General features: G+C 56.1%; 1 protein-coding gene across 3 annotated transcripts; it reads right to left on the bottom strand.

The window, feature by feature from the left end:
- Window position 1: 1 nt before the first annotated feature.
- Window positions 2-22,543, bottom strand: JUP (junction plakoglobin). Of its 3 annotated transcripts, none has more exons than XM_059149431.1 (15): window positions 22,404-22,543; window positions 12,151-12,360; window positions 10,322-10,581; window positions 9,865-10,103; window positions 8,953-9,154; window positions 8,000-8,144; window positions 7,754-7,857; window positions 6,284-6,622; window positions 4,985-5,140; window positions 4,658-4,777; window positions 2,345-2,495; window positions 2,113-2,234; window positions 1,588-1,627; window positions 1,162-1,327; window positions 2-864 (listed from the first exon to the last, which is right to left on the bottom strand). In XM_059149431.1, exons 2-14 carry the CDS (start codon window positions 12,353-12,355, stop codon window positions 1,176-1,178), a joined length of 2,235 nt encoding a protein of 744 aa, XP_059005414.1. In that variant the 5' UTR covers window positions 12,356-12,360; window positions 22,404-22,543; the 3' UTR covers window positions 2-864; window positions 1,162-1,175. The 3 variants fall into 3 exon arrangements, with proteins under 3 accessions (XP_059005414.1, XP_059005413.1, XP_059005415.1); XM_059149430.1 differs by having other exon boundaries at window positions 12,151-12,363; window positions 22,404-22,538; XM_059149432.1 differs by lacking the exon at window positions 22,404-22,543 and adding an exon at window positions 22,320-22,334 and having other exon boundaries at window positions 12,151-12,363.
- Between the last annotated feature and the right edge of the window lie 1,939 nt (window positions 22,544-24,482).

Genomic DNA, 24,482 nt, shown 5'->3' with positions numbered 1-24,482 from the left:
ATCTGTGTGTTAGTTTTATTTTCTTTGCTTTGGTCTATACAAAAAAACCAATAACCAAAAACATAAAGCGAGAATAATAAAACTCTCTGCTGGGACCTCCCCCAGCCCCCCACACCCATGTGCGGGAGGTGGTGGTGGGTTTGAAACAGGAAGGGGAAGAGAAAGCCCCCCCACCGCACACCAGAGGGGTCAGCCAAGAGCACTTCTCAGGAGTCAGCTAGGGCAGCTGTGGGTGGGAAGGGGCGTGAGGGAAACACCCCCAGGGCTCCCGGGAAGGGGTCGGGAAGGGGTCGGGAAGGGGCCGGGAAGGGGCCGAAGCCAGCTGAGCGTCCTGGAGAGAGGTGCAGCAGGGCCTCGGAGTGGGGGGACTCACTCTCTGCATCTCTGTCCCATCTCCATGGTCCATCCCTGAACTATTCGGATAGCTTTGGATTCTGGGCTTTGGGCCTTGAATCTAGGTCCTGGACACCCCAGGGGATCAGGAACAGCTGGTAGGTTGGGAGTTCGGTGAGACAGTCAGGCCCAAAGAAGGAACCAAAGCACTGTGCGGCCAGGCCCTGCTGGAGTCAGGCTACCCGGGGTGTGGCTGGGGGTGGGGGTGACAACTGGGGGAGGGAAGAGCGTGGGTGATTGAGTCTAAAGCTTTAGTGCCAGGGCCACAGAGGTGGGGAGGGGGTGTTGGGCCCTAGACCCACAGCCCAAGACAGAAAAGCAGGAGCAGATCACCATCCCAAGAAAGACCCTACAGAGGACCTCTGGAGGCGTGGGGTTCGGCGAGAAGTCGCGGCCCTGCTCCCGGGGCTCAGGCACTTTTCTGTCCGCCCCTTTGCCTGCACAGAGAGCCTCTCAGATGAGGAATCGCACCTGCGGGGGGGGGGGGGGGGCAGACACAGAGGGGTCAGGGCAGGCCTGCGGCCCCTAGGATCTTGTCACCCAGCCACTACCCACAGGAAGGATGAGGGACCAAGGCAGGCCAAGGTACAGCCCTTCCTTGGGGGAAGCTCAAAAGCAAAAGGCCCCACACTCGATCCCTGCCAAAAAGAGCCAGGGTTTCAGAGGAAACATGACAAGCCTCTGGGAGAAGGTTCTAGAGGGCAGGAAAAGCATGTCTCGACAGCCCACGGGCATGAGGGAGGGCTGTGAAGCAGGAAGGCGCCATACCAGAGTAGGGCCCGCTAGGCCAGCACGTGGTCGCCCGCGGGGTAGGGGGGCCTCAGGCCGTCGCTGTAGGTGTCAATGGGATAGTCCGGGTCTATCTCCATGTGCATATCCAGGGGGTCCAGGGGCACGTCGCTTGAGTACATGGGGCGGTAGGTGGCATCCATGTCTGGGGAAGAGAAGGCAAGGGGACCTTCTGCGGTCTGTAGACCACCCTGCTGGACAGCCCTCAGTCCGTCTCCAGGGAGCCTGACCCCTCTCCAACCTCCCATATCAGGGGGCCTAGAAAGGAGTGTGTGTGGACACTACACAGAGAAGCTGCCTCGGATCCTTCAGCCTTGGAGACGCAGAGCCTCTTGTCGCTCACATCCACAGAGAACCCACACCTCAGGCTCCCGGTGGTCCCCGAGGAACTCTGCACACACTTACCATCTGCATAGGGTTCATTGATGGGGATCATGCTCTGGGCCTAAGGAAAGAGAGAGAAACATTGGGGGAGGGGAGAAGGCTGGACAATATAGGCTCTGGGCTGGGGCGTGGGCAGCCAGAGACGGTGCTAGAAAAGGGGCCAGGGAAAAGCAAAGACCCATCAGAAGAAGAGAAGATGAAACAGGGTTACACAGTGCCCCAAGGGACTCCTCTCCTAGGGCATCCCCTCCTAGGATGGAAGGGCCCACCATTCATGCTTGGGGAAACCCACAGAACTACAATGGCCCTGGGGACAGCAGCGCATGGGACAACATGAGAACAGGTACCAGGGGCTCACCCACCCCTCAGAAACAGATAGTTTGCCCTACTACTCCCATCTGCTAGAAATTGTCATCAGAGATCTGTAATTATAAAATAAAAATCTATGAAGTTGATAGTGTAGTAGGAGCCCCCTTAAAAATTGCTGTCCTTGAGCAGTGTGCGACTTGCACAACCATACGTTGCAGTCCAGCCCACGATACTCACAGCCTCCCAGGCAGCTGGGTCATGCTTGAAGAGGGAGTTGGTGAGCTCTACAGACACACGCTTACGGTAATCTGGGTTCTTGTCCTCGGAGATGCGGAACAGGACAGCAGCAGCGTAGGTGGCTGAGCAGAGAGGAAAGGAAAAACCAGTTCAGGCGCCTGCCTCCACCCTGGCTGGAGGACCAAGACCCAGCCCTCCTCTGCCACCCCCTCACCCAGAGCATGCCCCTCACCGGTGCCCTCATTGCGGGAGTGCAGGAGCTCCATGAGTGGAGCCGAGGCCCCCTCAGCATCAATGGCGTCAGCTGCTTCCTTGTCCTGTGCTAGTTCACACAGGACCCCAGCGGCCACACGCTGGATGTTCTCCACTGATGAGTACAGGAGCTGGGGAGAAGGAGCATGGGGTGGGGAAGGGGTGCAGGTGGGTGGGCAGCCAGTCTCCCAACCTTGTCCATCTCTGCCTTTCTTTTCTGGATTTTTTTTTTAAAGATTTTATTTATTTATTTGACAGAGTAAGACACAGTGAGAGAAGGAACACAAGCAGGGGGAGTGGGAGAGAGAAGCAGGCTTCCCCAAGGCGGGGCTCGATCCCAGGACCCTGGGATCATGACCTGAGCCGAAGGCAGACGTTTAACTGACTGAGCCACCCAGGTGCACCCCCTCTTTTTCTGGATTTAACACAAGCTCCTACTAGAAGGTGTGGAAAAGTCTAAGAAAAGTATAAAGAAACAGGAAAGAAAATCAGCCATAATTCCCCACCCTCTGTTAATACACTGATGTAATACACTGATCAGGTTTTTTTTTTTAACCATAATCCTGTTTTATTTATATATATATTTTTTTCTTTTTTTCTTTTAGGATTTTATATTTGACAAAAGGGAGAGATAGCTAGAGAGGGAACATAAGCAGGGGGAATAGGAGTAGGAGAAGCAGCCTACCCACAGAGCAGGGAGCCCGATGCAGGGCTCGATCCCAGGACCCTGAGATCACGACCTAAGCCAAAGGCAGATGCTTAATGACTGAACCACCCAGGTGGCCCTATATATATACATTTTGATTCCTGCTTTTTTTTTTTTTTAAGCATTTTCTTTTTAAAGATTTTATTTTGGGGTGCCTTGGGTGGCTTAGGCACCGACCGCATCCCTTACTCTAAACTCTAATAATTAAAGAGAAAAAATTCCAAAAGCAAAAAATTCTTCAACTTCATTGTATATAGCCATATGATAAAATGAATCCTTCTTTTTTAACCATTCCCTTATCATTGGCCATTCATTTTGTTTTCAATTATTATAAGTCGCATATGGTGCTTGCTGGCTGTAGGTATACATTTCTGCCACATTTTAAATAATGTTAAAATGATTTCACAAGAAGAAAATCCCAGGTGAAGGACTCGATCCCAGAACCCTGAGATCATGACCTGAGCTGAAATCAAGTGTCAGAGGCTTGACTAACTGAGCCACCCAGGAGCCCCAGACATGAGTATCTCCAAGGTTCTCCATGCAGATGGCAGAACTGCCTTCTGGGGAGGGTTGGCCATCTTCTCTTCTCCCTGGCGGAGTCTGGGGCTGTCTATTTCATCAAATCTTCGCCAGCCCAGGGCGAAGCCCAGGGCACTCCCTTTCCTCCTACCCCAGTTTGATAGTGGAAAATGGAATCTCACTGGGAGCATCAGCTTCCTGCCTCTCAACTCCTGGGGTTGAGCACTGCTTGTCATGAGGGACCTGGGGATTGCTTCTGCCTCTGCCTGTCTAACCACTGGGGTCCTGTCTTAGGGAGCTTTTTTATATAAAAGATATTAAACTCTTGCCTATTGTGACACTTGTAAACATTTTCCAAGTGTGCTACTAACTTTTTCATGCTTTTTAGGCTATTTCTGACATACAGATGATTTTTTTTTTAAGATTTTACTTATTTATTTGACAGACAAAGATCACAAGTAGGCAGAGAGGCAGGCAGGGAGAGAGGGGGAAGCAGGCTCCCCGCCAAGCAGAGAGCCCGATGTGGGGCTCTATCCCAGGACCCTGGGACCATGACCTGAGCCGAAGGTAGAGGCCTTAACCCACTGAGCCACCCAGGCGCCCCTGACATACAGATGATTTTAATGTTTATGTGGTCGAATCTGGAGGTAATTTTTCTTGTTTGTGATCTATTTCTTGCTTCTTTTTTTTAAAATTTATTTTAAGACTTTATTTATTTATTTGAGAAAGACAGAGAAAGCACACAAGCAGGGGAGTGGGAGAAGGAAAAGCAGGCTCCATGATGCTTGATTCCAGGACCCCAGGATCATGACCTAAGCCAAAGCCAGACATTTAACCAACTGAGCCACCCAGGTGTCCCTCTTCCCTTGGTTTTGAGCCTGTAAAGCTTCCATGCAGGGATATGCTAAGCACTCACTCCTGGTGTGGCCACTTTTTTCACACTCCTTCAAAGACCTCTTGCTGCCTGGCCCATACCCACCAAACCCATGGCTGCCGAGTTCCCCCTTTCTGTCAAGGGGGTGAGCAGGGGTTGGAGGGTCCTCTCCTGTCCACTTGCCCCAGACTCACCTGTACAAACAGGGGGATGGTGTTGAGTCGGAAGATCTCCATGCGGTTCATGGGATCCCGGGCGAGGATGTGCAGGGCTCCAGTGCAGCCCTCCACAATCTCCTCCATCCTCACACCGTCCTGCGCAAGAGGAGTCACTGGGACGTGGAAACCGATGGTCCTTGGACCCGGCCACACGCCCCCACCATGACAATCCAACAAACCTCACAGATCCCTGGAGATCACCTCAGTGACAACTTGCCTCCCCGCTTACACACACACACACACACACACACACACATACATTCACCAACAGGACAACCCAACTCCCACAGAAGGCTGGCTCACCGTGTAGGGCTGCTGTGTGCCTGCAGCCACATGGCGCTGGGCATCCTGGTGAGCCTTGACCAGCAGCTGGACAAGGCGGGGGATAACCGCTGCCTCCTGCAGAGGTGCATGGTTTGCTGGGCACAGAGCCAGATTCCTGATCAGGCCGATGGTCGCCTGAAAGAACAATCAACAATGATAGGGACATTTCTTGGGCATCTGGAGAATCCCAACTTTCCAGCATCATCTCCCCCTTCCCTTGTCATCTCTCTGTGCCCCAGGCCAGACACAGACATGCTGGAAGATCTCCAGACCATGAGACCACTCCCAGCCCACGTCCCTTATTCCACTGGATCTGTGGGTTTTCACATCTAATAGCCCCAGCTAAAATGATACCCTATTCCAGAACATTCTACCAGCCCCATGCCTTGATCCTCACCCTTGTCCCTTCCCCCAGACAGCTGCTTTTCTGGTAAGTCCCAAACCATGATTATCAGGGAGTCCTTGCTATGGCTGACCCCAAAGTTTCCTGCTTTAGTGATATGCACACCGCAGTCAATCCCCAGCAAGGCAGCTCTGGAAAGAAGCCTCTTTCCTGGGGCACCCCATCTCCCAGGGACCACTCTGGCCTTCCAGAGTCCCTCATCTCATCTGACCCTCGAAAAAAGCAGCCAGGAGGGCAGGGACAAAAGTCATGAGAGATGAGGATGTGAGCACAAGATAGATAGATGGCCTGCCATGGTCACCTGTCAGTGAGCAGTTAGGTCAAACGCTCCCCTTACCTCCGGCTTGCAGTAGGGACCCACCCCAGGGAGGGACGACATGGTTTTTTTTTTTCCCTTCACTATGGATTGTTAAAAATTCAATGTATAACTCCTTAGACTCATTCTTATTTGTCCTGTCAGACTGTCTAAAATTTCACCAGTGGGAGCCCTGCCAGCTCGCTCTTCTCTACCCAGGCAGCCCCCTTCACACCCTTAACTACAGCAGATGCTAACTGCCCCCCCAGAACCCTTTCTGTTAGTATCCCCCCTTGACTTTTAGCGGGACACATGGCCTTCGGACCAACGACACTTGGCTAGCCTCCCTGTATCTAGATGGTGTGATTAAGACCTAAAGTGTGAGTGGAAGTGATGTGTTCCACGAACCAGCCACACCCCCTGGGAACCTGTTAGAAATGCAGCATCTCGAGCCCACCCCAGCCTACGGACTCAGGGCCTCTCTGTCACAGTAGCCTTGCCTGGACCCATCCAGCACCTAAGCCTGCCCACAGAGAGCTCCTTCCCCTTGCCCAGCCCCCACTGCAGCCCCCCACGGCACCTTCACCAACGGCCACTGGTTGGGCTGGTTGAGCAGCTTGACGATGGCCGGGATGCCATAGTTGAGGCGCACGGAGTTCTGGGCCATCTCGGCCTCGGGGTGGCGGCTGGTGAGGTGGCGCAGGGCGCAGACGGCAGGCTCCGTGATGTCGTCCTTGTCGCCTGCACGCAGGATGGCATGGATGAGGGCCTCCACACCGCTGTTCTGGGTCACCAGCGTCTTATTCTTGCTGTTGTTGCACGTCAGGTTGGACAGAGTGCCCGTGGCGCAGGTGAGGACGTTGACGTCGTCCACGCTCAGCTGGTTCACGAGAATCTTCAGCACACTTTCCAGGCCCTCCTGTGGGTTGTGGGGGAGACAGCGGAGAGGGAGGGAGATGTTGCACTCCCAGAAGTTCTCCTCACATCTGTCCCACAGGAGCGAGATGGCCTGACAGGGTCTAAAGCCCACTCAGCCGATAGTCAAAGGGCCCTGACCCGTGCCCCGGAGACTTCATCCTGTGCCACTGCTGAGGACACCCCAGGAGAAGGGGGTACTCGCCCCCCAGGCCACTGCTGCTCAGAGCAGCCAAGGGGCTCCCCGACACAGCCACAGCCAGCAGGCCAGCTGTGAACCCTGGCCTGTCTCTAAGTGCCCCTGCCCCTCTGTGTCCTCAAACCCATGCAAGGCCAAGAGGAAAGTGCAGAGGTGACCACATGCTTCAGGGGCCCAGCTGGCCTGCTCTTCCCAGCCTCTCATCTTTCTGGGCCTTCGTGCTGCCCCCCTCGGGGGTCCCCATGCCAAATCCAGTTTCGGGGACCATCACTGACCCAGAAGCCTCACTCCTCCCACGGGGAGCCCCAGGGGCCTTGTGGTAGAAGAGGAAGACTCCAGGCTCTGGGATGACACTGCTGAGTCCCAGCTCTGCCATTTACCAGCTGTGACCGAGGGCCATTACGTAATTCCCTGGGCTCCTGTTTCTTCACCTGATCACCTGGGTCCCCTAGCCCACCTCTAGCTATTGAAAGGGGTGAGCAAGCCAAGGTCCACAAGTGCCCAGCCAGTCCCAGCATGTGGCCGGGGCTGAATAAACTGCCTGTTGATGGTGGTTTGGGGGCCTCTTCGGAATGGCAGTTGGGCTGGAAGGAGGGATCAGCAGTCTTGTTCTAAAACCACGTTTTTTCCTTAAACTGTGTGTTTAGCCACCAGAGCCCCCACGTCTCCTGGTGTATCACTGCTGCTCCTTGCAGGGTCTAGGTCGAAACTGTTTTCCAGGGACCACCTGAACTCAGCTTAGGAACATCAGACCCTAGAGCCTGAAGCTAAAGGGATGAGGATTTCAGGGTGTTTCCAGCTTCAGCCACAACACACAAGATTTGGGGCCTCAGGCTCCCCACGGCTCCTAAGGGCAGAATTCCAGACAGGAGCCTGTGCGTGGCAAGAGGGGAATGAGCTGGCTGGGGAGGTGGGCCCGGGCCCACCCCCCCCCACCTGTTTAGTGGCCACATCCGAGAGGTTGCGCAGGGTCCAGAGGCAGTTCTGCACGAGGCGGGGGCTGTTGCTTGTCAGGTGTTTGCCCAAGGCCTGCATCCCACCTGGGGCAAGGGACAGGGAGCACGTCAGTCACAGGGAGCATGGCTCACCAAGACTGGCTGCTGCACAAGTCGTTCCCCTCCGCCCCCCACCGCTATCCCGGCCCTCCTGGCCACGTGGGCCACCCTCGCAGGCCACACTCACCAGCCTCCACAATGGCAGGCTTATTGCTGGGACACACGGACAGCACCTTGAGCACACGGCTGGTGGTCCAGAGCAGCTTCTCATAACTATAGTTACGCATGATCTGCACGAGGGCCTGGGGTCCTCCGTTGGCCAGGATGATGAGCTTAGGGGGAGACAGTGGAGAGTGAGTGGGAGACAAACAGGAAACAGGACAAGAAACAAGGAAAGGAGAGGGTGCGACAAAGCTGTCACTACTGAACTTTGGCGAAAACCTGAATCGCTCCTGTGATTACTAAAAACGCCAAAAATTGAAAAAAGGGCAATACACAGTGCTGACAAGGATAAAGTCAAACTGTATTAACAGACACCACCACCACCACCACCACCACCACCACCGCTGGAACTAATACAATCCTTCCGGAAGGCGTTTGGCAATCTGGGTAAAAGCCCACAAATATTAAAAACCCGCAGCCTCCCTGATGAAAAAATTGTCCACTCTTTGGGAAAAGCCATGTGCCCAAAGCTGTTCATTACATCACTGTTCATAAAGGCAGAAAAGCCAGAGCAATCTAAATGCCCTCCCTAAGAAGGTGGTCTGGGGGCCCCACTTCATGAAAGGCTATTTGCCACAACAGAGGGTGATTTTAAGGATGGGGGGATTAAAAATACGCAGAAAACAGATGCAACGTTGTACATTTGCCATGGCTACAACCGCGTACAAATGACCCCACGGGATGGCCTTGCAGGAAGCAGATGGAGATAGCAGTGGTTGCATGAGGACAGTGACTTTTTTTTCTTTTCCTTATCCTCAAAATATTCAGTTCTACGATGAAAGATGTCCAGCTGTGTATACTCATATTTAACCGAAAAAGGGTAAGGACTCAGGGCCAGAAGTTGCTGCTGGGCAGACGGTGCCCTGAGGGGCTGTAAGGCGGGGCTAGGGGCGAGGCTAGGGGCGGGGTGCAGCGCACCTTGCTCTCCTGGTTGCCATAAGCCAGCAGCTGCAGGCAGTCTGTGGTGATGGCCAGGAACTTGGGGTTGTTCTTGTTGAGCAGGGGCACCATCTTCTGCAGCCCGTCGGCCAGACGCACGGCCATCTTGGCGCCCTCCTGGTACAGCAGCAGGTTGTGCAGCGTGGTGATGGCGTAGAACAGGACCGACTCCACGGGGGAGCTGGGATGATGGGCAAGGGGTTAACGGGAGTCGGGTCCCAAGGGGCTTGGCATGAATGTGGGCTACCTCCCCGACGAAGCCTTCCCCATACCAACACCCCTGTGGAAATAGCCCTTGACTTAAAAATCTCATCGTCCCTTGAGCCCCGCCCCACTCTTAGCCATCTCCCCTCTGGGACCATGACTCCTCCTCCTGGGCTCATAGCCCAGGGTTGGGCGCACAGTAGGTCTACTACCATATGGGAGGCCATGTGCTACAGAGGTCCTGGGAGGGAGGGGGTCAGAGTATCTCCAATCTCAAGGAACTCACAGCCTGTAATGGACATAAGGAGGAAGACCAAGGGACCTTGCAAGGTTGGGAAAAATCTGGAAGGCAAAGAACACTCTCTGCTGTTCCCTCTGCCCTGGATACTCTTCCTTTCGTTGACAAGGGCCAAACCCTGCTCATCTGTCAACACCCTGCTGTTAGTGTGCACAGCTGGTCAGAGCTCTTGAGCAGTGTTGGGCAGACCGCTCTCGAACCTATACCATATCCTGGGAATTAACGTGCTCGTTCCTTACGTGCCAGTCTTCTCTGCTTGGCTGTGAGGAGCTGAGCTCCAGGACTGGGCATGGAGTTGCACCTGGCACACAGTAGGTCCTCCATAAATGTTGTATGGAAGCCCAAGGGAAGGGAGACCCTGGGATCCCACAGTAGGTAGGGGTGGGTACCTGAGCATGCGGACCAGAGCAGGGATGCCGCCTGACTTGAAGATGGCAAGCAGCCCCTCACGGTGGTGGGAGAGGTTGTGCAGGATGCTGGTGGTGCAGCGGGCCGTGTCCAGGTCACTGGTGTTCTGCATGGTGCGTACCACGGCTGCCACTAGCTGGGGTGAGCCCATCAGCGCCCGCCGAGACGCCTCTTTCTTGGATAGCTGGTTCACAATCATGGCTGCCTTGGTCACTACCACCTGAGTGGGAGGGGAGGGATGGGAAAAAGTGAGCAGATGGGCTGGGCCAGCTGTCACAGAGAGATGGAGAGGCCCAGTGGCCCCCTCCACAAAGTTCAGAATGACCCAGCTCAGACTCTCCCCTCCCTGCTGATGGGGCCCGTGGTAAGGTCATTCCCTGCAGACCCCTGTCCTCTCCGCTCTGTCCTGCCCCCGCCCCAGCCAGGCCCCTCACGGACCGGGTCCTCATCGTTGAGTAGTTTGGTGAGTTCAGGCAGGGCCCGGGTGGCCAGCTCGGCGTCGTCCTGGTAGTTGATGAGATGTACAATGGCTGACTTGAGCAGCTGGGACGGCTCGGCCAGCCGCTGCAGGTTGGTGCTCTGGCCGTCCACCTGGGTGGCCAGCAGCAGCGAGCTGTCTTCCCCTGTCACACCAGGACACATGGCCTCCCGCACTCGCTTGGCTCTGGCCGTCGTGGACATCTGGTACTCCAGATCACCTGGGGGATGAGCCATGGGCAGGGACTGAGCCATACAAGGTGCATTGTGGGGGGACACTGGGGAGCAGGGCATGCCTTGTAGACAGACCACCTGTGTCCTTGGGACTGACCCCGACAAAGGCCCCAGTTACACCCCTCACATGGTTCTGCCACTAACCGGGGCGGTTAAATCAGCCGTAAAATGGGGCGCCACCTGATCTGCCCATCATAGAGAATTCTTAGGGGAATTACATACTAGTTATAAATCCCCCTGAAAAAAAGGGATCATTACATCACTATGAACCTGTTCATGAATGTTACTATTCACAGGAATATTTAACATCTTTTGAGTATTCACTCAATTAAAAGTTTTTCTTATATTTTCTCATTTATCTCATAATAACCCTATGAGATAAGTACTATTATCAGCTCCATTTTACACATGGGGAAACTGAGGCACAGAGAGATTCTAGGAGCCCAAGCTGGGGTCTGAACTCAGCCTGACTCCAGAGCCAAAACCCCAACCCTATACCCCTCCTTTAACAATCAGGTTGGGGTAGCAGGAGACAACCTAGGTCTCCTTTCAACCCTGAAATCTCATGATTCTAATTACTCATCATCTCCAAAAGAGGCAAGTCTCCCATTACAGAGGCAAGCAAAGAGAGGCCCCGAGGGCCACCCAGTATCATACAGATCAGAGGGAAAGGTGGGAGTGTGGGTTTCAGAAAATACAAGGAGGGTTCTCAGCTCAGACTCTGGGTTCCACCCCCTGGGTGAGTCCAGGAGTCCTATAAGTAGGTGCCCAAGCTTCCCAGGCAGCCCTGCCCTGGGCAAGTGTCCAGATGCCCCAGGGAGAGAGGCGGACATTCCACCCTCCAATTATTCAGGATGGAGGAGATACCCACAGAGCTTTCCCACCTGAATGCTGTACTTTGAGCTATTAACACAATGGCTGGCCCCCGCCCACTGTCAGGAAGGAGAGTCCTGGGCACTGAGACTGAGCTCCACAGGGCCTCCACCTGTCCCAGCCCACCCCGCACCTGTCCCAGCACCCACAGCTTAATGTCCGGGGCCCTGGAGGCAACCATGGACAGCGGTCCTAGGGCCCACGTACTCCTCTCCCCCAGAGAAGCCAGCACCCCAGCTAGAAGCCCCAGGCCCAGGAGCCAGCAGCTGGGTCATCTTGCCACCACCTAGCCTCAGCCTACCTGCAGGTCTCCTCCTACCCTCAATGGGAGCCCTACCACCCCATCAAACTTGAGGCTCCTAGAGCAAAAGCACCATCTTTCCCGACAGACCAGGCAGGGGTCCCCTGAGGGCAAGAGGGATGCCTCGAGGGCCAGGACCATGCCTTCAGACTGGCAGGAAAGGTCTTCACTTCCCCCCGCCCTACTAGAGGTTCAGGGAAGAGGAATCTACCCTCTCTCAGATGGGGGAGCCCCAAAGTAGCTGTGCCTCCTCCCTCAGACAGGAGCCCCCCAACCAAGTCTGCCTCCTTCTGCTGCGCCCTCCCTCTAGGGCCCAGGCTGTTTTTCTGCTGAAGTATTTCCGTGGAATAGTTTCCATGCAAGAGTCCCCGGTGATCCTGACCTTGGCTCTGGGGCACCGGGGTGTAGGTGGTGGTCTTCTTGAGCGTGTACTGGCGCCCGCAGGCATCATCCTCTTCCATGATGCCCTTGCTACTGACCGAGGGCACACAGGTGTTGGCACCCGAGTGGATGCCAGAGTCATAGGTGTATGTCTGCTGCCACTCAGTCACCTTGATGGGTTGTTCGATCAGGTTCATCACTTCCATGGTGGCTGCTGGGGACACAGGAATGGCAGGAAATCAGCTGGCTCCAGGGAGGCATCCCATGACCTGGTGTAGCCCGCAGCTCCAGCCCATCCTCAGGCTCAGGGACGGACTGCCCAAAATGGGATACCCAAGGGTGAGTCCTGGGCTTAGGTCTCTAACCTCCAGCCCAGGGTGGGGTGAGCCCCACGGGCAGTGGGGCAACAAAGAGCCAGAGGCCCCAACCCAGCCCTGAGCTCGCTCACTTCGCTGTCCCCGCCCAACACTCCCAGAGCAAAAGATACACAGGGCCTCCAGCAGCTTCTGGGGTCCCGCAGACCCACCCCCGTGCACTGGGGCTCCCTGGGAAAGTCTCTGATGAGGTACCTATACCTCAAGCATTGAGCAGGAAACTGGGTGGGGCAGGGAAGCAGTCAGACGGGTTTCTCCAGAGAGCCCTGGAGGCCACTGGGAGCCGTCAAAGTCTCCCTTGAGACTCCAGGATCTCAGGACCTTTCCTGAAGATGGGGTGGGATCACAAGATACCCCAGAGGCCCAAGTCCTGAGATCCCTGTCTCTCCAGCACCCCAGATCCTAGATCCTTTTCCAGAATTCCAAGCCCCAATGACCATTATCAGCCACACACTACTGGGCCAATTCCCCTCTCCATAGAGCCCAACCCTCCTTTGCAAAATGGGGTACCACGTCCCTTGCAGGTTCTCGTAGGGCAGATTTGTAAAGGACCCAGCTCAGTGCTGGGCACATCGTAGGCGCTCAGTGTTGGTGACCGTGGCCATGCCTGTGGCCCTGCCTGTGCCATGTAGCAACACCGCCTCTTTTTCAGGGGGGTTTTCTCACCTCCTGTCCTCCTAAAACCCAGACTAGAGGTAAGGGATAGAGGAGGCCTGGGGTGGGGGTGGGGGTCACTGCTATTCAGGCACACCTCCCTCTCCCTGCAGAAACTTGAGGGCACCTGAGATTCATGAATTGCTGGGCCCTACTGTGGACCAGGGTAGTGAATTCTCTCCTGGTCTGCTGGGAATCCCTGTCCCGGGAGCTGACCTCCAGAGTCCTGCCCTTGGGAGGTGAGGCCCAGGAAGCTATGCTCCGGGGAGGGCCTCTACCCCTCTCCCCCAACTAGAGCATTCTCGAATGCCATCACCCTCCTGAGCATGTGCCCCCCCTTTATGGACAGGGAGCCTGAGGCTCCACTGGGGGAGGGGGCACAGAAAAGAAATGGCAGAGCTGGGACAGGGCAGAGCCATGACAGACACTCAGGTCTGTGCCCTTTGCACACACAGTGTGGCGTCAGACAGCAGACCCCAGGCCGGTCCACCCACAAAGGTAGACACGACGCAGCCCCTCATACCTACTGTCCCCTCCTGATGAGGGTCCGGGTGAGGCCCAGCACGGTTCAGCTGGCTCAGCCTGGCCCGGCCCCAGGACGAAGTCAGCAGGGTCTGTCCTCCCAGGGCCACCCTGATGGGGGGTGGCTTGGGGAGGATGTATGATCCTCAGGCCTCCCTGCCTTTTATGGCAACACAGGCTCCTTCCCTGCCTGCGAGCGCACCTGGAACAAGCAGAGGCAGGAGCCAAACCAGCTCCCAGCCACCTCCTTCCTCTCTCCTCCCTTCACCCCAAGTGACTCAGAGTTTCGAGATGATAAACAGAAGCAGGCCCAGAGCGCCCCAGAGAGCAGGCTCCATGCCACCAGCTGCATCCAGCTGCTTCCCAGGCACCAGCAGCCGCCCCCGGGGAGGAGCCCTGGGCCATGCCAGCACTGCCGAAGGGAGGTAAAGCTCTAGAAGCTGCACAGATCTAGCCACTATACCAGGGAGAAGGCTGAGCCCACAGCTGGGCCCCAAGGTTGTCCTCAGATCTGCTCAGGACGAACTGGAAATCTCCAGCCAGGATTAGTAAGAACACCCCATCGGAGCCAGGAAGAGCCCTCCGCAGTGGAAAGCGCTGCCTGGCCCTGGGGGCTTCTCAGCCCAGCCAGAGAGGCGCAGGCCTCACCCCAAACTTCAGGGCTCACACCTCCTCCGCTTGCCGGCCCCATAGCCACAGGGACCACCGAGGTCAAGGCTGGCGACAGGAGGGGGATTTCCCAGCAGGCCCCTCAGCATCCCTGCCAACCCCAGGCTTGAAGCCAAGAGAAGCTGAGGGCTGATGGTTGGCAGCTGCCCAGGGAGAGACAGAGGCCACAGAGAGGTCAAAGGGTCCACGGGGCGGGGGCGGGGAGGCCACACAGCTGCTTTTACTGTCAAATGAATCTCCCGCAGGCCTCAAAGCCACCTGGGCGGGCATGTGTGGTGCCCAGTTTCCAGCTGAAAAGACAGAGAGACACCACCCTGAGAACAGGGCAGCGATCTGCTCAGATCGGGGTTCTCCTTGTGGCACACCGGCCTCCAGCCCACTCACGGGGGCTGCTCCCCTGGCTCCTGACAGTGGAGGAGAGGGGGCCAGACACCAGTGTATGAGGGGGCAGCCAGGGCAAGGGAAGTGTGGAGCCCCTTGCCAGCAGGCAGAGAGGCTGGGGAGGCCCAGACCGCTCACAGCTGGAGTCCCAGGCCCTGGCCCTGGTCCCAGCTCAGCCACAAGCTTACTGGTGTCCTGAGACGATTCCTTGCCCTCTGTGTGTCATCTACAGGAAGAATGGCCCAGCTGATCTCAGAGGAACGGGGATCTCTAAGACTCAGGCGTCCCAGGACAGACAAGAGAAGGCTCAGGGTGGACCAGAGGAGACACGGCACACAGTTCAGGGAGGACACCCCCCCCTACACACACACCAGAACGCTTCTCCAGGAATGGATCCCAGAGTGAGCTCCTCCTGCAGCAGGAAGGCCAGGAGTCAGACGTCAGGCAGTACTGTGCAGCCGCCCCACCTTTCTCCTCACGGGCTCACAGGAAAAACAAGGCAATTCTCTCACCAAGAAACAGAAGCGCTATTTTGGCAGTTCCCACGGTGCAGGGGGCCGCACCCAGCTTGGTCTCGCCCCTCTCCACCCTGGACCAGAGCAGGCCCTGCCACAGTGCCCCCGGACAGAGCTGGGGTGGAAGTGGGCGAGACAGGCGTGGGCCCTGCTCAGCGCCGGGCAGAGCCAGGCAGAGGCAGACACGGGGCGGGCAGCCTTTCCGAAGGGCATGGGGGGCCTTTGTTCAGCAGCTTGCTCTCTCCTGCAGGCCTGGGGCCACACAGGCTGGGAAGCCAGCTCCGAGAGCACAGGGTGCGGTGCCAACAGTACCGGGGACAGGAAGAGAAGCCTGGGCCCTGGAGAAGGAGCACCAAGGAACCTCCCCACGGAGGTGCACACTGAGTGGGAGGGTGCAGGTGACCTTTGGATATACCCTGCGCTCCATTCCTGCTTCCTCCCCAGCAAGGCCACCCCAGCGGGCTGTCCCTGGGCACCCTAAGTCTGAGTGGGTCCCAGCACAGCGAGGTCCAATCCTGACATTCGAAGTAACCACCCCCGCGTGCCAGGCTGGCTCAGTGGGAGGACCAGGAACTCTTGATACTGGCGTTGTAGTGTCTAGCCCCACGTTGGGTGTAGCAATTGCTTAGAAATAAAATCTTTAAAAAAAACTAAATAAAAACAAAAACCCTGCCCCCAGAGCTACCTCAGGCCCCTGCCCCCTCCAGCACCGCTGTCAGTGCTGGGCACGGCTGAGCTGGGCAGCACGATGCCAAGGTTCAATGAAACACCTGGAAACACAGACAAGGCCCGGGAGGCCTGCGGGAAGGAGGCTTAGACACACTGCATGAGGGAGCTTGAAGAGCAGGCAGGGCCCTCCAGAAGTTCCTCGGGCCAGCACCCTGTGGACACCGATCACAGCTCCGTGATAGAGGGAAGGGGCTTTGGGCAGAGCAGGAGAACCTGGGAGTCAGAGGAAGGGATCAGTCCAGCCCTGCCACTCACTGGCTGCATGCCCTCAGGCAAGTCATCTGATTTCCTTAAGCCATCTGCCAAGTAGAGATGATCCAGCCACTCCTTTCTTCAGACCCTATGTGGTGGATCTCACACAGCCGTGACCGACTGTGACCAGGGAAGCCCTCTTTCAATAGTAAAGGCCCAGGCCAGCTTTCTTCTACTAGCCGAGCGCAGACATGGCAAAGAGGAGCCCAGCAGAGCCAGGCCTGGCAAGGTGGCCAGCAGCCAGCCTGCTTTTTGGGGACCCAGGACCAGGGAGGGTGTCTGTCTCCCAGCCCTAAGCCCAATACAATACAATATTGGGGGTGGGGTGTGGCTGGGGAGGAAGTTATGTCTGGTCCAGGAGAGGCGACCCAGTGCTGCCCACTGCCCTCTCCTCACTCCCCTCTTCCCGGTCACATGGGCTGCCTCCTGCAGCCAGGGGTGGCCAGGCCAGTCAGGCTGGGACATTCCCCACATAACAGTCCCCAAAGAGAAGCTGGGCTGAGCAGGGTCACCAGCCCCCACCCTTCCTGACTGTCTCTGACTTCAGATCTGGCCAGCGGTCCCAAGAACCAACCAAAACAGACCCTAGTAAAGTAAAGACAGACGTAACTGCTTCCCTCTAGAGCCCTGTCTCCCCCATCAGGCTGAGGCTTCCCAAATAGGCCTCTCCCGTCAAGACTGGGCTCCAGCAGGAAACACCCCCCACAGATTAGAGGTTCCTGGACAGATTCTGTAGTCTCTCCTTTCAGAATGGTGATTCTGAGCAGGCAGAGACCGAAATGGGCACCACCTATGGCCAAGGGCCCTGGGGACACGAGAAGACAGAGGAGCCCATCCTCCTGGATGCTTCCAGAGGAAAACCCTCACTTCCGGTCTGGAGGACAGCCCAAGCTGCTGCCCAGGCCTGGATGGGGGTGGGGGAGGCTCAGGTCAGGCCGTCCCAGCTGCTGTTTGTTTTCTTCCATCTGGGCTCCTTCCCAAAGCAAACAAATCAGGGTGGGAAAATGAAGGGGACTTGGAGGAGAGGGAAATGCAAGGCCAGGTGGCTCGACCCCAAGAACCTCCGGGCTCCCCTGGAAGAGGGCTCCAGCTGGAGCTCCAGTCTCTGCTGGTGACCCTCTGTGGGCAAAAACCCAAACCGGTGGATCACCCCAAACCAGGGTTCCTGAGACTGGAAAAACACTGCAGCCAGCCTCAGGAAACAGCAAAAGGTTGACTTGTGTCAGTAAGGCCCCACACACCAGTGTCCCCAAGGGGGCTGGGCAGACCTGACCCCAGCTGGTATCCCCTCCTTAGGGGGTGGTCCCCCAGGGTTCATTCTGCAAGGATCTGCCTGACCCTCTCTCAGGAAGTACAGGAAGAACCAACCCTGAGTTCCCTGATTTGCTGCAGAAAACTAGGATTTGGATCAAGGTTTGGTTAAACTGTGTTATTGTATACAGGGCATGAGATCATCAAGGCAGAGGCTAAGAAACAAGAAAAGAGAGAGGAAAAAATGTTAGTGGCGGGATTATGGAGTAGGATTATGGGTGTTTTTTTTTTCTTCTCTTGTAAACTTTTCTAAACTTTCAATTATTTTTTACAATGATCAGATATTACTTTTCGATCGAGAGAGAGGAGGAATCAGAGCCCAACCTCCTCCTCATCCCCAAATAAACATACTGATTGCTCAGCCCATCCCAACTCTGCCTGTCCCTGACCCTCAGCCCAGTGTCCCTACAGTGGAGAGAAGGCAAGGCCTGTGAACCCACATTCTGCAGGTCACAGAGAGCTGAGCTTCTTATCCTGTGGGCCCCTCAAAGGCTGAGGTGCCAGGAGGCTGAGCAAAGGACTTTCTCTTCAGGCCTGGCCAAGAAAGTTGCTAGAAATTGGGGCAGCCCATGCCCCCAGACCTTCATCAGATTCAACCATGTCCCAGGAGAGAGGCCTCAAAACGTCACTTGCAGGGACACAAAGCTGGGTGACCTGCCCCAGCCACACCTCTCTTTCTCTTTGTAGAGGGTCACTGGGCCGGCCAGCTCAAGGATACCTGTCCCTCTTACTGCCAGGACTCTCTTCTCTCAGAAGATACCAGACTGTGACTTTCCCCAGGGACCCCAACAGACCTCAGACTGGCACCAAAGGTACTGAGTCCTGCCTGCACTCTCTCCTGGGCCACAATGGTGCTCCTCCAGCTCCGGCAGACAGAGCCCAGCTTCCTCCTCTTCAGAGAAGAGTCACCTCTGACCTTCCATCTCTCCCTTTTACTCAGCAATGCAAGATCTCATCTCTGACAGACAGGAAGTCCTTCCTCCTGTCTAGCCACCATTCTTTCCCTAAGAACATCAGTCCCAGGGGCGCCTGGGTGGCTCAGTGGGTTGGGCCTCTGCCTCTGGCTGAGGTCATGATCTCAGGGTCCTGGGACGGAGCCCCGCATCAGGCTCTCTGCTCAGTGGGGAGCCTGCTTACCCCTCTCTCACTCTGCCTGCCTCTCTGCCTACCTGTGATCTCTGTCAAATAAATAAATAAAATCTTAAAAAAAAAAAAAAAGAAGAACATCAGTCCCAGTGGCTCTTGTGTCCCCAGGGGTGATGGTACCCTCTTTATAGCATCAGTCAGGACTGAGATCGTGGTCTTTCCTTCTCTGTCACATCAAGTCCCCTCAGCCTTCTCTTCTCCAGGATCAATAATCTCCATGCCCAGGGTCCCCTTTTGACCTCAAGGGATCCAAAAACCCAGTGCTGACAGACTCAGTGCCTGGTGTGCACCCACACAGAGAGAGGCTCCATATCCCAGGCCCATTCTGGTGTCTGGAGCCCAGTGGGCAGAGGCGCCAAAGCCAGGCGGGTCTGACACCACCACCGCTCAGGGACCAAGGCTCTGGCTGACCCCAGCTCCCAGAAAGAGGACAGCCAGCTCTTGGCCCCAGAGCAGCCAGGCAGTACTGACTGGCACAATCCTACAGCACCATGGCCCAGTCCTAAATCTCTCATTTCTCCCTTTTCCCCAGAGACCAGGCTCCCCTTGATCTTGGCCCAGGCCCAGCCCCCAGCAAAGCAGGAAGCCCCACTTCCTATACAGGGACAAGCCCAGAGCAGCCAGGATCTGGCCCAGCACAAAGCAGGAGGTGGCAGCAGCTTTGACCCCTGCCCTCCTCTCCCCCCCACCAGCCTCCTCCACACATGGCCACAGGCCCTGGCCCTGGGGAGATGGCCCCCTCCCCCAAACTAAAAACCAAGCCAGGGAGCTTTCAGAGGGCTGGAGGCGAGGACATGAGTCACCCCCTCCTGACCAACCTGCCCCCACCTTCACTACCCACACAAACCTTCCTGGTTCATTTAGAATTGTCTTCTCCCCAAAGTCCCAAGCAGAGGCTCTCCAAACTGGTGGCACATTCTTCCCAGAGCTGCGGTGGGTTGATACGTGGTAAGATGGGCTCTGGGCTTGGAACCAGAGGACCCAAAGGCTAGTCTTGGCAGCTGCTTGGGTCTCACTCTGCAATCTCTGGCACTTTACTTCACTTCCCTGGGTTTCAGTTTCCTCGTCTGCTGAATGGGGCGATTATACCTGCCTCTAGGGACTGTCCTAAGGAATGAGCGAGAATGCTCAAAGAGAACGCTTGTATCTGTAAAGCCCTCCTGTAAAGCATTCTTAATTACCATTTGTCAAATACTATTGGGCAGTGGGTATTACTCCCATTTTGCAGAGGTCACTGAGGCTCAGAGAGATGAAAGGACCTCCCCGAAGCCACACAGGTAATGAGTGGCAGAGCTGAGACTCAAACCCAGCTCAGGCCACGCCCATTTCACTGTGCTTAGAATTGGCCCCCAGTCCTTCCACTGACAGTCAATCACCCCATCTCATTCTTAGGCAGCCCCTCTCCGCTACCCCTCAGGGGGACCTGCCCCTCCAGCCTCCAGGAAGGGATCGTTCTACACTTTGTTCCTACACATTCGGGAAGCCTTGGCCCTGGCAGCCCCAACAAAGGCTCCAGAAGGAATGGGGGTGGGGCAAGGTGGAGAGAGGGTTTCTGTCACCCAAGCTAGTGCTTCATCTAGCAAGAAATGACTCATTGGATCCTACCTTTTCCCCTCCTACCTCCAGCCGGGAGAACCCTACCAGTTGCCACCAGGAACCTCCTCGCAATACTTCCTCACTATTATCTTTTGATCACAGCCACAAACCAGATTAGCTAAACTTATCATTTAACCAATGTAATTACAACGCCTTCCCCTCCTCCACTCTGGCACATGGAAGAGGGCAAACAGGTTATTTTGGCCCAAATTCCATGACCTTTTGGCTCCCCAGAGGTACACTACCCATTAAAGAAGGATGAGGTTCCCTCCTCCTCCTTCCCCTCCCCCAAGGCACTTCAGGGGGATGGGTCTGAACCCTCCCCACTCCCCCAACTACAACCTAGAAAGGGGTGGTAGGGTCTTCCCAACTGAGGCCAAGCAGCCCTGATTCCTTCCAATACTCCCTTCACCCCGGGACTGAGGGAGAGCCTGGCTCTTCCATTCCCCCAAGGAAGGTGGCATCCAAAATCCTGCAGAAAGATCACACTTCAGATTTTTAAATACCAGTGCTCAAAGCCTGGGGATCTCCAGCTCTGACCAGGGAAGGGGCCCTCAGTAAACTGGGGGGCTCTCATGCCTCTCTCCTGAAACCTTGTCCCCATGCCTGTCCCACTCGCCCCACCCAACTCTCTCAGGAAGGGGAGGCTGGGAGACTGACTGCAAAAGCCTCCAGAAGGAATTGTACCTTCAAAATCCAGAAATCAAATGGCAACCAAACCCCAAGCTCCACACTTTTCAGCCTCAAAGACCATCCAGCTATATAACGTGGGGGATGGGGGAGAGTGGAAAAAAAGGGCCAGAACAATCGCTCCCCCCACCCTCGTTGGTTTGACCGGGCCCTGCCCCACCCCCATTCCTGGGGAGGGGGCAAAGCTTGAGAGAGAGCCACTGGCACAAGCCTCAAGCGAGGGGGTGTGGTGGTCCCCGGAGGCAGGAAGAGAAGGAAGAAGCGGCTTCCCCTTTGGCCCACGCCCCCCACCCCTGCCCCCACCTCTGGTCCCAGGAGCCCAGCAAACAGGATGGAGGTGGGGGCAGGGAGGACTGGGTCAGAGCGCAGGCACTGGCCCTGGCGCAGCCGTGCCGGCTGGGGGAGGAAGCTTTGCTCCAAGACTGACCCCCTAAGCCTAAGCCAGGGGGAAAACCCTTGGACAAGGAGGCAGGAAAACCCGCAGAGAAATCTGAGGTGAATACTTCCTCCTAGAAAGTTTGTTTGGGGTGATTTTTTTTCGACAATAAGAGGTTAGTGAAGAAGAGTAGTCCTGTTCCCTGTCGACGCTCTGGTAGCAGCAGCTACTGGAAACTGGGCCAGGGAATTCTCCAACCAGCCACGACCCCTCCGCTCAGACCCCAGTCCGGGCCACGGACGTCAGACATCAGCTGGCCGCGCAACCCCGGCCCTTCGCCAGTTCCCCTGTCATTCCATCCCACCTCCGATGGCAGAGCCCTAGCCCGGCACCCACCGGGGCGGAGGGAGGCGCGGCAGGTACTGTACGGACGAGTCGGGGAGCTGAAGGGCCGGGCCTCTGGACTCCGAGTGCTCACCTGCTCCGCAGGTGGGGCCCGCGTCGCTGGGAAAACGTGTGCTCGGCCCCCAAGGTTGGGCAAGCCGGGCGCAGACAATAGGGCCCCACCCAAGCCTGGGGGAGTAGAGAGGGAGGGAAAGCGAGGATGACGCGTGAGGTGGGGTGAGGGTGGCCCCAAAGACACCAGCGGCAGCAAGTTTCCCGAACTGTACATTCCTGACTACAGAGTGAGCCCGAGGAGCAAGGCTAAGTCTCCCTCGCAAGAGTCAGAGCGAGAGTCGGGGACTCCGCGTTGGGCGAGCTCCACCGGCCGCAGGTCAGGCGCGACCCCAGAGGCACCTGCCCTCATCCCTCCCTGCCCTTCGCGGATCTCCAGCTCTCGAAGCCCCCAGCGCATTCCGCCGGAATCTCGCGCCCCCTGACTCGCCGCGCCCAAGCGCTCCAGCGCGCCCCCTGCCGCTGGTGCAGGGTGGCGCTCTGCGGCTCACTCCCTCACCTGCCCGGAGACCGCGGGGATCGACCTCTCGATCGTTCGCCGCCCTTCCCTCGCCCCAGCGATCCCTGCCCCGATCGTCCGCACCTGCTTGTGGAGCCTGGCCGGGCTGGGTGTAGGGGTCGGGCCGGGCTGGGAGCCGGCGCGGGCAGCGAACTGAGCTCGGCGCGCTCGGGCGGCGGCTGCTCCGGACTCTGGCCAAGGCAGCAACTCAGTAACCGAACAAAAGGCGAAGGGACCTGACAGCCAAGCCACGCCTCTCGCCCCCTCGAAGCTCCGCCCCTAGGGAAACGCCCACCCGCTGATGAGGGTTCACTGGCTGGCTGCCTCTCCTGGCAGTCCCGTCGAGGGGCGGAGCCTCGCGCCCAGTCCTCTTCCACCGCCGCCTCTGTTTATCCGCTGGCCATTGGCCCCAGGGACTGCTAGTCGGCTCTGGGGACCGCCTCCAACTTGAGGTTTCATCCTCACGCCGCACCTATTGGCAGATAGAAGGTTACTTCCTCCTGATTGGGCAAGGGATTGTCAGTAAGACTAAGAAAAGAACCAATGGGAAAGATGGGGTGTGTCTTGCCCCACCCTAGCTCTGAGCAGGTGAGACTCATTACTCTCCCCTTCCCCCTACCTGTCCAACAGGTGAGTCAGGAGGCGCCATGGGAAAGGACAGACGCCTTCACAGGCCAGCCAACTCAGCGTCAGGCATGATGCTTCTTTGGGCTTATTCACCCTTGCCACAGAGGGATAATAACATATTTGTATAGCACTTCATAGGCTTTTTTTTCTGGGCTGGGATTTTTCCCCCAAAGACAGACTGCTTATGAGATTTCGAATTAGAAGGCCTGGGTTTGGGTTCTGCCACTTAGTATCTACATGATCTCAGCCAGTTACCTCATCTTTCATCCTGTTTCTCTTCATCTGTAAAATGGGTATATTAGCTGTTTCTGTCTCATGGAGGGTGCAGGAATAAAATTAAGGTTTCTGAAGTCACTAGGACAACTGCTAAAAGTTAGAATATAAAGATAGGGAGGGGTTTATTTAATTCTCACAATTCTGAAAAAAAATTTTAAGAACAAAATGAGCATCATTTTGACGATGGGGAAGCTGAAATTCAGAGAAGTCACAAAACAACAAAGTAGCATATCCTACACTGGAACCCCTTTCTTCTCATTTCAAGGCCCACCAAACGCATGTTCTCCTGGTGGAATAATAGCATAGACATAAATGTTAAAGCAGTGGGGAGGGGTGGGGAGAAAAGAAAAAAAAAAATTCTTGGCAGAGACAGAAGAGCGATGATTTGGGACAAAGATAGAGAAAATAGTGGTGGGTTTGGGGAAAAATCAGGCATCAGATCTAAAGGAAATCAACACAAGCATAAAAGAAACGGGGCAACAACCCTGTGGGTGGTGGAAGATCGTGGGTTAGTTATCAGAAAGAACTTCCCGATAGGCAAGCAAGTCAAGAAGACAAGGGTCTTTCTGTTCTGTTGGTAATGAAATGGATGCCCACTTTCGTGGATATCTGGTTTGCTGAACTTACCACGGATATTCATTCATCAGCACTTAAGTATTGAGCACCAACTGTATGCTCAGCACCAGATGAGACCCTGGTAACACAGAAAATCACAATGATCCAAACCCCCGAAGGGTTCCCAGAGAGCTAAGTGTAAACAGGTCATCTTAGCCACTCGGAGTATGTGGGAATTGGGGGAGTAGTTGTCAGGAAAAGGTCCTCCCTCAAACAAGTTCTGTAGTCCCAAAGCTAGCGCCTAGGGTGGGCTTCGTGAAGGCAACCCAGCAGTATCCTTGACCACTTTCCCACCAGAGAAAGGAATGGTGGCCAAAACAGTCTCACTTCTGAGGCTAGTGCCATCCAGGAAGCCTTCCTGGAGGGGATCAGGGAGACATCAACCTCCTTCACCAGACATCATTCCACATGCCAGGGCCACTGCCCTTTACTTAGTTTCCTTGACTCCCCCTTCTCTTGTTTTTTTAGTATCTTCCTCCCTACTGCTCCCCTCAACCCCCAGCCAGGTAGAACAGTAGCCAGCCCTCAGCTTGGGAGGAATAGAGCTGCTCTCCCCATCCCCCACCCACCTCCCCACCCACACCCTTGCACACCGACACACACGCTTCCCAGACCCGAGCCTGACTTCACTCTTTTCTTCCTCTC

Source organism: Mustela lutreola, chromosome 15 (assembly GCF_030435805.1).
Source record: "Mustela lutreola isolate mMusLut2 chromosome 15, mMusLut2.pri, whole genome shotgun sequence".
Classification (NCBI taxonomy): Eukaryota; Metazoa; Chordata; class Mammalia; order Carnivora; family Mustelidae; genus Mustela; species Mustela lutreola.
The sequence above is the reverse complement of the archived record's forward strand: the minus strand, read 5'-3'. Positions and strand labels throughout refer to the sequence as shown.

Coding starts and splice junctions, on each gene's coding strand:
- JUP (XM_059149431.1), bottom strand. CDS start 12,355: ATGGAAGTGATGAACCTGATCGAACAACCCATCAAGGTGACTGAGTGG. Junction 4,778..4,984: donor GCACACAGCAGCCCTACACG/GTGAGCCAGCCT, acceptor CCTCTTGCGCAG/GACGGTGTGAGGATGGAGGA. Junction 1,328..1,587: donor CAATGAACCCTATGCAGATG/GTAAGTGTGTGC, acceptor TCTCTTCCCCAG/ACATGGATGCCACCTACCGC.